Genomic DNA, 12917 nt, shown 5'->3' on the forward strand with positions numbered 1-12917 from the left:
GAGCGTCTTCTCTTTGCATTCTTTCTCCAAATGGTGCTGCTGCTGCTGCTGCTGCAGCTGGATGAGTCAGCCACTCGGGTTCCCCGCGCTCTAATGCTCAGGTCTGGGCCTGTGTTGAGGGCTTTTCCTGAGAAACAATCTATTTGCAAGGTAGGACGAGGAAAGAAGAAGAAGAAGAAGAAGAAGGAGAAATTGAGATTTTCAGTGGAGACTTCACACCCACTCACTTTGCTTTCCCTCTCTAATTTGGTTGCTGGCTTCTCCCTTCTTTCCTGTCTTTGGCTAAATTACTTCTAATCTGGCTTTTCCCCTCTTCACCATTTCCCCTAACTTTAATGTCCTCCTCATCCTCCTCCTCCTCCTCTACCACCTCCCTCTTCCTCTTCTTTTCAGTGCGCCGAGTTCCTCTCAAATGTCAGCGTGGCACGAGTGGGTGGCAGGCAGCGCCATTTGAACGAGCCCCATCTATATAGTTTTTTTTCTGCAGTGTGAGAATCGGCTAAAGAAAAAAGCAGAGTGAATGAGTGAGGGGGTGAGAGGCACTGTGTTTTAGCGGCTTGACAACCTGGACGGACACTTGAGATGTGCCGCTAAGAGCTGTCCTCTTTGAGTTTCATGCCGGATGCTTGGAAAAAAAAGGGGGGGATTGAATGGGCACACAAAAACACAGGTACACGTAGTACCCACGCCCACATGTACACGCTCGCGGCGTCATACGTGCACAGGGGCATGTTCGCACACATATATCCAGAGCCGGTGTGCTATGACTCAGAGGGGGGAGCAGCTGGAGTGAAGGCTCCAGTGGCGGTGGTGAGCTGTCACCATCTGGAGGAGTACATGTCTCCCTGCCTCCACAGCCAGCAGCATAAATTACCTCCCAACAACTGGGTGTCAGAGGATCAACGTGCTCCTGTTCACTCATCTGTTTGTTTCTTTTCCCCACTCGTGTACGTACAGCATCCACAGACACAACACAAACCCAAAACGTGACTCTTTCCTAGCAGATTATCAGGGTATAACCTTTACTGCACACACACACACATCTGTCACTGTTTCCTGACCGAGTGGACAGCCCAGCACTTTGACTCAGGGCTTTGATCAAGCTTTGACGGGCTGTCTCGTCTAATAACCCGCACCATTTGTCTGATGGGTTGACAGCTGCACCTGTGCTGTGGATGCCACACACACACATGTTGGGAAAAGGTGTGTTCGGACATAGAGGAGGTGAAGATGTCGGGTTAGAGGGATGTTTGTTGTCAGCTTGTTCAACCATCTGTGGTATGAAGCGAGGTTTGTGTCCGATGAGATCACAAATGGAGGCATAAAACATATTTTCTAAGTCGGCTTCTTACTCTGAGCGATGGTATTTGATGTTAAAGGAACAGTTCAGGTATTTTTTTTGGAGAAGCAGACAGCAGGGATCTCGGTATAAGAAGCAGAGTCGTGCAAAGCGTTGGACAGGGTCGGCAGAGAAAAGTATTTTAGACACATAAAAAGTGAAGTAAGCCATCTGTAATGGCACCAACCTGTCAATCACGCTGTTAATTATGCATAACTTTAAGCCTTAAGAATATGAAGATGGTGCGAGCTTCTGGGTATGCAGCACGGTTATCCTTGTGCGTAGGAATACCAGAAAACAAGCTGACGGTGAAGGTGAAAATATTCTTAATATAGCGTGCATGAAGGATATTGGGTTTGTGAGCTGAGCCTTGTACATGTGGATAAAACACTGCTGACCCTGTCCAGAGGAGTGCTGCTCCAAACCGAGGGCACACTGACCGCCGTCTATTGTACGTCACACACAGACTTGACAGCCCCCCATTTAAAAATACCCAAACTAAACCTTTTCGTGCAAAATTTTACATGAGAGATTTCAGTTTTTTTCTTTTATTCTCTGTGCTTATTTCGTCGTTTTTTGTCCTTTTATAACTGGGGCCAGCTGCAGCGAGGACTATAGCCTCCACACACGGGGCGGCCGCTTAACCCACTACACTACCGACCGCCCCTTATTTCGCCGGTTTAAAGTGGCTCAGGTGGGGGAAGGCTTACACATTCAAATCTATACGTGGTGATAGAGTTTTTGAGTTTTTTCTTTGATTGTTGGAATACACGCGAGTGGGTACAAAAAGGTTGTTTGTGTGGATGTGCTGAAGTTTCACAGAGGTCCGCCTCTCCCTCTATAGATTTGTCCTCATGTGATTGTTGAACTTTTCCTGCCAAACAGAAAGAAGCCCTCTGCTCTTTAAGCGTGAAGCACTGAGACCAAAACTTGACATTTACCGCTGATGTCTGAGATGCTTTCATTTATTTTTTTATTTTTTTTACTGCCAATGTATCTTTGCAGGAAACAACTGGGAGGAAAAATGTACACGAAAAAAACTTAAAATCAGCCTCAAAGCTACATCACCATGGGGAGATTTTAACCTTTTAAAAGCTGCTAAATGGTCCGTAACTCTGAATTTAGAGCAGAGTTTAATGCTTTTCTATTCCTGCCAAGTACAAAACTGTGGAGAGTTTTGCCATTAAAGTGACCATCATTGCAAAATATACATCGACTTTGTCCTTCAAACAGCATCCCTGGTTGAATCATAGTTACTAATAGTTGCCAACCTGTGTGTTTGCTTTGTTTGGCAGGGTCAACACAGATAAAGCACTCAGTAACTCTGCAGGCCAGACTTAGCTGGTCTCCTTTTGGGGGAAACTAACACACATGACGGCTCCCTGTGGTCAACCCCTATAAACACATGAGAGGGAAGCAACACAGACAAACCATGAAAAAGATATACATTGGCAAAACCGCCTTAAAAGTCCCCAGAAATGGCGGGAAACATCCGAAGAAGAGGTAAGAGCGACACTGTCGGACGCCATCTTTTCCATCCGTCCTCGTTTTTTCATTTTTTATATATCTGTTTGTCCGTTCATCCGCCCACGAGGTGTCTCCTCTCGCCCGCCCAGCTGTGCCAAAGCGGCCTCATCCCGCCTCTCCGAGCACCAGAAGTCATGCTGCCTCGTCATCTCATCTCACCGGAATGAAAGCACTCATTATGTCTGACTCAGCTCCCGTTCGCAGAGGAGGTCACTAATGGGGGGGCTTTTTAAAATCCCTCGAGCTACTTCACGTAAACTCTATATATCAGACAACAAACACCTGTATTCCCATGCTGATTCCTGCCACTCAAGAGACAAGCAGAAGGCGGCAGGGGGGGTCACCGGCTGGGTAACGCAGCATTGACATGCCCAGTCAGTCAGTTGAGACATTTATTGAATCACTCTGTAGGCAGGTATTGTTTTGTTCGCCGGGCTGTCGGGTTGTAGATGACAACAGCTTTCCACGCAAATCGTGGCAATCACCTGAGAAATAAACAACATTCCAGATCGAGTGTGAAATGATCATTTCTAATTTAATTTCTAGCAAAAAAAAAAAAACCAGAAAGAATAAAAAGTACTTATCCTGTTCCTGTGCTGCATTTAGTGCTCATTTATTTGTACAAACAATTTCTTGGCGGAGAGCTGCGTGCCAGATGCAGAAATACTGAATTTGTTGAGTAAAAGAAATAACTTAAAGAAGTGAAACTAACACAGTTTAGACGCACGAGTTGAAGTTTATCTGTAATTATCTGTACTCAACTGAACTGACTGTATTGAATCCACGACACTATAGATGTTTCACAGCATGGTTCTAGCTGTAAACGAAGGAAGCCTTCGTTATTTTTTATTATTTACAGCTTTGACATCGTCATTTTCATCGTCGCTGACTAGTTATGAACCTTTATAGCAGAACCGGACGACACTGTGTCATTGGTTTAAGTACGCTCACTGATGGTGATCGCTTCACTTCACTTAAAAGTGACTGAACTACAAACACATCTTTGAAATGAAACGCACATTTAAATTTAGAAAGAGTGATTCTTAACTCCCACCTCGAGAAGTCGACTCCTCTTGGAGGGTGGCCTGTACCTACAACTATAGTTTATTTGAACCATGAGGACTGCGATCGTTCACTAACTTCAACCTTGGATTATACAAATAAAATATACAGAAATATACAAAACAAATAGCCTAATTTGTTTGTTTCGATCAAAATGTGTATTGAGGAGTTTGTCAGGGCAGTCAGCACTGCAACACAAAGAAAATAAGAGACACATTTTGTCTTTATCGTCCTTATAATTAGTAACAAATTAAGAACTTCTCTCCAGGGAGCCTATAAGAAAATAAAGACCTGTAAAAATAAAACATTACCAGACTGACTGTAGCTGATTCCCTGGAGGTCATCACTTTAAGTGTATGATATTAGTTCTTATCGTTGACATAAACAATGACTTTGGTTGAACTGGAGCAAAGCCAAAGTCCGGTCCTGTAAGGTCTGTGCTGCCAAAACAATATTCCTTATCGTGATTCTGACAAAACATTTGTCTTTTACTTGTTGAGATTTCTGCCTCTGGAGCAGCTCTGCCTTTAAGAGATGATGTACCTTTCTTTTCTTTTTTTAATTCAAGTGTCAGACACCTAAAGGTGCCCAGCCCACACGGGATTACACACCACTATGTACATAACACAAGAGAGGCAAGAGAAAAACAAAAGGAAAGCGAGCCAACGCGTCGTCCTGCATGCATAAACCTATTATATACCATTGGCTATTGTTTGTTTGGCATGACTGTGAATCAATTCATTACAGTAATGAGTTATTTGTCTTGTTTGTGCGCCTGTCTGTGATTAATAATCCGGCTAACGTGGTTTATGAGACAAAAAAAAAAGTAAAAATTTAGACAAACGGCTAGACTGAAGATTTACTCAGTGGGCTGACCCAGTCTACTTTTCATCCCACTTGATTGCAGAAACATTATCATGCATATTAATGAGCCAGAAGCTGGATGATACCTTAAAGCACTTAATGCAACCGCCGCGCCTGATTTATTTTTCTGTTATGTCTTCCCCCCGCCCTCTGCAACTCTGATCTTGTTAAAAGAGAGACAAAGAGAGGAAGTGAAAAGAGCAACGTGACTACATCTCCATCCTCTCCTCTGCTATCTGTTATCCGGCTGCAGATAGAGTCATTACCCTCCTTTCCTCCATCTGTCTGTCAATACAGGGTCCATTAAGCCCAGCCGTGCACGCTCAGATCCATCACGGCAATAGACATTTCCTCTTTTCCCACTCATACTTGCCCTTTTATTAGATTGAGGCCCAGGTAATGCACATGCTCTGAAAATAGTCATCATTGTGCTTTCTCGCTGAATTACATGTGGGGGGTATCGCTGTTCTGTAAATCTGAACCTTCACACTCTATTCATATGATGTATTAGAGTGAATAGGCTCATATTTCATCACAGATTACGCCCTCTTCTCCCCCCCGTGATATGCTGCAGAGCCTTAATGCTGAAAAGGCGATCTCATGACGTAGAATCAGCTCTGTGTTCGTGCTTACCTTGCTGTCTGGGTTCTTAATTAGAGATCTGTGTTTTGGTCCGACGTTTTCTTCATGCAAAGCACTTCCTCACGCAGCTTTTATCACCCTCTCATGATGTTCTCATCACGATTGCATGACCATTCAGAGGTGAAATTAAGAAGATATGTAGTTCAAGTACCACCATATGCCCTGAACACAATCATCTGCTGTTTGTGTGTTTGCATTTGTGTGTGTGTGTGTGTGTGTGTGTGTGTGCAGCTCACTGCTGGAGCAGAAGGAGGACTTACGGAAGAGGCTTTCCTACACAACACACAAGCTGGAGCTGCTGCAGAGCGAGTTCGACTCCACGAGGCAGTACCTGGAGACGGAGCTGCGCCGAGCGCAGGAGGAGCTGGACAAGTTCACTGATAAACTGCGCAGGTAGGCCGACATATTGTTCAACACAGTGGTGGAAACCAGAACACTCAAGTAAAAGAAGAATTTAAAATTGTACTACAAAGAGTAGCATTGCACTCTTATGAATGAAAAGAAAAGATTGATGCAGCAAAACCAGAAAATCTGGTGCCTACACTAAACCACGATCGGTCACGTCTCCTTTCATTCTCAAACTTGTACTCTTCCTCGACTCGAGTGACATCACTTGAGGCATTTTTTATCCAATTTCATCCAGCTCTGAAGCCACAAAATACTTTTTTTCACATATGCAGTGTGTCGTGGAAATTCGATAAAGACTGAGAACACGATCAGTATTAAATGAGAACTTTATTCTTGGCCAAGGAGAGACAGCAGTACGACTACAAGAGTCGCAAAGTCCTCTCTGCTGATAATACATTCAACTGCTCCTTTTGTAGACATTTCTCCCCCTCCCTCTCCTCTGAGGTAATAAAAGAGAAACTCTAAATGCAAAGGGGGCGTTACCCTCGTAAATATCTGCTTTACTCCCCTTCTGCACCGTGGCTGGTACCAACATCTCTGGGACAGAAAGAAATGTCTACACTCAAACATATATCAACCCATCAGGAGGCAGTCTCCTAGATAGGACAAAGTTCATACAAAGTTAAACATAAAATATAATTGTAAAACAAAGTAAGCATAAAATAGTAAGACAGAGGTTAAAAGAATTTTTCCACTACACTACTTAGACCTAAAGGAATAGATGGCTCAATAGAGCTGTGATTCTCTGTTAGCCTGGCTACAGTGCTGAAGAGAAACCTGGGGTTGTTCTTATTCTCCTCTATTAATGAAGAGTAGTAGGCTGCTCTGGCATTACGGAGAGCCTTCCTGTATAATTAGAATAATTTAAACTTGAAAACTTGATATCTAATAATCTAATATTGAAAATAGAACACTCCTTTGCTAATGGAAGACTGTTATATTAAATTGATATATTAAATTAGTATGTTAAAAAGCTTCTTTGCTCTGCAATGCGATTGGCCACCAGCTATGAGGTCATCAAGACAGCAATGTTAACTGGGGGTGTGGACTATTGCCGTTTTTGTTTGTTTTTTTAGATTTTTTTTTTTTTTTGGCCTGTTATTGAGCTTTATTGTATAGTGACAGCTCAAGAGTAAAGGGGGGGAGAGGGGGGAGGGACATGGGGAATGACATGTGGGAAAGAGCCACAGGTCGGATTCAAACCCTGGGTTGCCACAGCAAGGGCTGAGCCTTCGTATATGGGGAAGATGCTCTACCAACTGAGCTAAACGACACCCCAGGTCATTTTTTTCAGCTAATATTAGGGATGTAACGATGCATCGTGACATGATTTAAAAATCGGTACAAATGCGTGACGACTCGCATTGGTCGACAGAAAAAATTAATCGCGATTCTTGGCAAATGGGAACCTGCGCAGCGTGTGCTCTCACTGGTCAAACAGGCTTCCCAGTGCGTTGCGTGAGCGTGGCGTATTTGGTCCGTCCTGCACGTGACTTCAAACCCCATCGGGAGTGTTTCAGAAGCGAGCGCTTAGCCCGCCAGACTTTTTACTTGCTCAGATTTGGACTTTTCCTGGTGTATGTTCTTCTAAACATGCTTCTACGTGTGTAAATTTGCTACGTAGTTAGTTAGTTTCGCTTTTGTCTGTTATTACGACCGACAGTTTGCACAGGGTATTTTATTTTGAAAATCCACCGGATTCTCTTTGCTTTTTCTGTGTCTGGCTTCCGCCCGCTCAAAGTGCTCTGTAGAAATTGACGCGTGCTGCTCGCAAGTTTTAATGTTTTTATTTTATTGTTATGTACAAAAAATGGGTCATATTAGACCCTGAATAGTATGTAAGGGTTAATGAGTAATGAAATGTTAGGATAATTTTTGTATGTACTTAAGTTCCCTTTATTGTAAGATTAATTTAAAGCTTTAGTTAATAAAATGATCAAATTAATTCAGTTGCTCTCAACTCTCTTTTTTGCATGGGAAAAATGTGGCTAGTGGAAATTCTGATTGGCTGGTAACTTCAGAAACTTACCAGCCACATTGGCTGGTGATCAAAAAAGTTAATTTAGAGCCCTGGTTACGCCACCTTGTGAGCGAAAACTGCATATCACACCAGTTAACAGCAGTTTACTGTGAGATTGTTTCTAAAGAAAGCAGATATTTGTCATGTGTTTTGTTGTTTAAGATGTAAGTTGCACTTTTTATAAGAACACAAACTGTTTGAGAGTTTCTGTAAAGAAAGATTTTTTTCTACAAATAAAAAGATAATTTTATTTGGTCATAATTTGTCTGTAGCTCATTTTGATTTTAAAAAATCGTGAAAAAATCGTATTGTGAACAAAAAATCGTGACTCGAATCGAATCGTGAGTTGAGTGTATCGTTACATCCCTAGCTAATATATATCATAATGTTTAATCATGCTAGCTTTCATGCAAAGGAAACTACCTGCCTTGCGTTTAGATGCTGGATGCAAACCCTGCATGCAACGTTTATTTATAGTTTTAATGATATAAGGAGGTTCTGTTAAATTAAAGGGCACATTTGTAAGAATTCAATCCAACTTAAAGGTACAATTACTAAAGATAACAGATAATTTCTAATAATATAGAGAGTCTAGACGTGCTATATGGAAAGTGTCATGAGAAAATTTATGAGATAGCCATGTGAAGGTTGAAAATACAGTTTATTAGTGATATGACACTATCCATTCACTGTGATGTTTCATACTCACTGTGCAGAATGTTTTTTATGTATGAGTATGAGTATGACACGCTCCAAGTCACATACATTGAGAATGGACACGTGTCCAGCAGTTAGTATTTGAAAAGAAACATATTTAAAGAATATAGCTGCAAGCAGCAATGAATGTCCATGCAAATCAGGCTATCATGTAATAATAGTAATTACATTGTTTTCAACCATCACATTTCAGTTCTGAATCCTAATACAGTAACTGTAATAAGAAGCAACACTGCAATTTTTGCTGATTACAGCGCCCCCTTGACACAATGTTTTCCCCCGCATGCTTCAAAGGGAGTCTCAAAGCGTGCAACCAAATGTGGTCTTCAAAAGTCAAAGTGGCGCAGAGATATGAGCAAACTTCCTGTTTGGTGGTGTTGCCGCCAATGGCGATTGGTTAACATAAAAAGTTGGCATCAACTATTAATAGGGCAACCCACAGTATCTGCGGATACCATGATTTAATTCCAAATAAAAACACATCAAGAGATATGAGCAAAACCAATGTTTTGCTAATTGTAGCGCCTCCTAGACACAAAATGACACCAGATTTGTTTCCTGCACTTGGGACAGCGCCTCGAAGCAAGCCATCAAATTTAGTTTTGTTTTGCCAAAGCGTTCCTGAGATATAAGCTCACATTAAAATCGCTGCCCTCTGCGCTGATTTCGATTGGCTGTAGTGGGCGAACAAAGGGGACAGCGCGGACGCGAAGCCCAGTCTCTCTCCATAATCTGCAAAATAGTAGTATTCTTCCTGCTACTCTCGGGTCTGCTCGTTCAGAACAGCCTCTCATTAACATCTTACACCCGGGAGGAGCTGTTGGACATTAATTTTCACCATCGGGTCACCATTACGACCACCTTCCGACTCGCCAGAAATCATCAGAGCCGGGCGGAAGTCAACCTAGGCGGGGTCGAGATTGTAAACATAGACAGGGGAAGCGCGGAGGAAGAAGAGCTAGGCTAAAGTCAACACCACACCGGCTCTCCTTACCCAGCATCTTCCTCGCTAATGTGCGGTCATTGGTGAACAAAATGGATGATATAAGACTTCGTATCACCAACAGTAAGAGACTTTTGGACTGTAACATCTTTATTTTCACCGAAACATGGCTGAACAGCGGCGTACCCGACGATGCTATCCAGCTAGCCGGGCGCTACACACTCCGTGCGGACAGATCAGCTGATGATTGCGGTAAGACCAGAGGCGGAGGTCTGTGCATCTTTATTACAATGCTTGGTGTACGGACTCTGTTATCATCGGAAAGCACTGTTCAGCTAACCTTGAATTCATCATGGTTAGATGCAGACCGTTCTATCTGCCCCGGGAGTTCACATCCACCATTGTTACTGCAGCCTATATTCCACCGGATGCTAATGCAAAGCTGGCCATGAAAGACCTGTACTCAGCCATTAGCGATCAACAGACTGCTCACCCGGAGGCTGCATTTATAGTTGCAGGTGATTTTAATCACTCAAACTTAAAGACAGTGCTCCCTAAATTCCATCAACACGTTCACTGCAACACAAGAGGAAACAAAACTCTGGATCATGTTTACACAAACATAGCCGGAGCCTACACCGTGACCCCCCTCCCCCACCTGGGACAGTCAGACCATGTTTCTCTGTTCCTCATCCCCTTGTACTCACCACTCATCCAACGTGAGAAGCCATCAACAAAGACCATCAAGGTGTGGCCTGCATGAGTCGACGCTGCACTCCAGGACAGATTCCAACACACTGACTGGAGTGTGTTTGCTTCTCAGGCTACCTTTGGCTCTCATACGGACATTGATACCTTCACCTCCTCTGTACTGGACCATATCAACACCACCATTGACAGTGTCACTACACAGAAACGGATCACCACGTACCCAAATCAAAAGCCGTGGATGAACAGGGAGGTGTGGCTCCTGCTTAAGGCTCGCAACACCGTCTTCAGATCTGGTGACGAACAGGCCTACAGTTTATCCAGGGCTGACTTGAAGAGGGGCATCAAAAAAGCCAAGCACCGCTACAAGCAGAGGGTTGAGGAACACTTCAACAACTCCGACCCCCGGCGCTTGTGGCAGGGCATTCGGGTCATCAGCGACTTTAAATCAAACAGCTTCACCCCGTGTAACAACGGCGACAGACGTCTCCTTCCTGAACGAGCTGAATGACTTCTATGCTCGTTTCGACAGGAAGAACAAAGAGACTGCTACCATTATCACACAATCTGCAAACCACCAACCCCTATCACTCACCCCATCAGACGTCCTCACCGCACTGAGCCGGATCAACGCACGCAAGGCTGCTGGCCCAGACGGCATCCCTGGCCGCGTGCTCAGAGCATGCGCTGAGCAGCTCGCAGGAGTTTTTACGGCCATCTACCAGCCCCACCATGGCTTGGCATGCAATGAAAATCCTCAGACAGCTACCTTAATCCAGGTCAGACACCAGTCATGGTAGCTGATCAACCACTATTCACACTGGCCAAGAAACTTCAGTGGAAGTTTTCCCAGACAGAGCTTGGTGAGGATTCCTTCCTGGTAACATTGGGGTCAATGTATATCGAGAAGATGCTGTGGAGTGTGTCTGGTGACTGGCTAGATGGCAGTGGGTGGACCACAGCTCTTACACTTTGATGCACAGTTCACTGTTACTTGGTTTTTAATCTACTGTTACTGGTTCTATTTAACTGTTATTTATTTCAAAAACTAAACTATCTCATATCTCACTGTTACCTCACTGCTACTTGTTTTTTATTTTTTACTGTTACTGCTTCTATTTAACTGCTATTTATACATGTGTATATAGTGTGTATATATTGTTTAAAATAGGATATTCTATAGGGTATATTGTTAAAGTTTTGTTTTCTTACTACTGTTTTCTTGCTATCACTTACCGTTTGGGAGCTGCGATAACAAAAACAATTTCCCTTCAGGGATTAATAAAGTACTTCTGATTCTGATTCTGATTCTGATTACCAATAGTGGCATCTCAACTAGTGGCAAAACGCAGGCCTTTATTAGTGTTCACCACATCTGCAGAACCCGATACATACATTAAGTGTCTGTAGCTGCTCTCTATGTGCTCATGAAGAAGGCTTATGATCAGAACATGGAGATGGCCTGCTGGTGAATGACACAGTGGTAATTCACAAAGTCGGGAAAATCACAGTCATTACAGCACAGCGCAATAAATCCAGAGCTTGCACCGCGCATTGCTGGGGCCCCATCAGTGGTAATTGCCACCAGTTTGTGAATCGGGATGTCGTTATCACGGACATATTTTTTAAATGTGTTGTAAATATCGTAACCTCTGGTTCTCTCCTTCAAGTGCAAAAGAGTGAGGAGATCCTCTTTTGTTGTAGAGTCCGGGAACGCCATCCTGACAAATACAACAAGCTGAGCTGTGTCCATTACATCCACGGATTCATCAAACTGTAGTGAAAAATATTCACAGTGTGACAAATGCTAAAAGCATTTGTCGATCCACGTCCCCTGACATTTCCTCGACCCTCCTCGCCACTGTATTGGGGCCAAGCTGGACACTGCGGAGCGCGGTTTTGATGTCTTTGTTTTTGAAGCCGCTGAAAACCGTCTCTGTAGTGATGGCCATTGCCTCCTTGAATAAATCGCCATCTGTAAAAGGCTTCTTGTGTTTAGCCAAAAGGTGACTAATGCGGAATGAAGCTTCAGTCGCAGCCTTATTTTGAGCAGCAGGTTTTGTGAAAAGCGACTGCTGGACAGCGCTAGAGTTTGGTGGCACAGCATACAAACATATTTGTCTTTCACCATGGTGAAAATAAATTTCTCTTCCCATAACTTATGGAAATGATAAGTTTTCGACTTCTTTCTCGGAGCCTCCGCCATGACAGCCATAGACATATATACGTAGATGTCGCATTGAGCACTGAATCGTACGTTGACGTCGCCGCCATTTTGGATGTGGCAAAGTAGAGCGCAACCCTTAAGAGTGGCAACACACGGAAAAAAGCTGTGCAAGAGTATTCTTTACCAAGGTTTTTAACTTGGAAACACAGACTGCAATTGTATAGCTGTATAGACATATATGTTCATCAATGCCCCCCATGTATATATGTTCATCAATGTGCACCCCCCTCCGTGTGTATTTTTGATATATTCACACTGTTTATACTGCTATATCTACACTGTGAATATCTTTTTATATTTGTCATATTTATACTGTTTATAGTTGCTATATTTTCTTTTCTTCTAGATATATGTATGTGTATATACATATATATACATATGTGTGTGTATGTATGTATGTATGTATGTGTATATATATATATATATATATGTATATGTATTAGGGCTGTCAAAAATTAAC

The 12917-nt window shown here is 43.1% G+C and overlaps 2 protein-coding genes across 2 annotated transcripts in view; both read left to right on the forward strand.

The window, feature by feature from the left end:
* Window positions 1–12917, forward strand: part of prr12b (proline rich 12b) — a 66033-nt gene that overhangs the window by 20811 nt on the left and 32305 nt on the right. The gene's annotated exons all lie outside the window — the stretch shown is intronic.
* Window positions 2468–5838, forward strand: LOC113747001 (brain-enriched guanylate kinase-associated protein-like). Its single transcript, XM_027284749.1, has 2 exons — window positions 2468–2842; window positions 5666–5838. Exons 1-2 carry the CDS (start codon window positions 2745–2747, stop codon window positions 5829–5831), a joined length of 264 nt encoding a protein of 87 aa, XP_027140550.1. The 5' UTR covers window positions 2468–2744; the 3' UTR covers window positions 5832–5838.

This window comes from Larimichthys crocea, chromosome XII (genome assembly GCF_000972845.2).
Source record: "Larimichthys crocea isolate SSNF chromosome XII, L_crocea_2.0, whole genome shotgun sequence".
NCBI classification, from domain to species: domain Eukaryota; kingdom Metazoa; phylum Chordata; class Actinopteri; family Sciaenidae; genus Larimichthys; species Larimichthys crocea.

Excerpts from the sequence above, each read along its gene's own strand:
- LOC113747001 (XM_027284749.1), top strand. The coding sequence starts at position 2,745 with ATGAGAGGGAAGCAACACAGACAAACCATGAAAAAGATATACATTGGC. Across the intron at positions 2,843-5,665 it reads GGGAAACATCCGAAGAAGAG|CTCACTGCTGGAGCAGAAGG; the intron begins GTAAGAGCGACA and ends GTGTGTGTGCAG.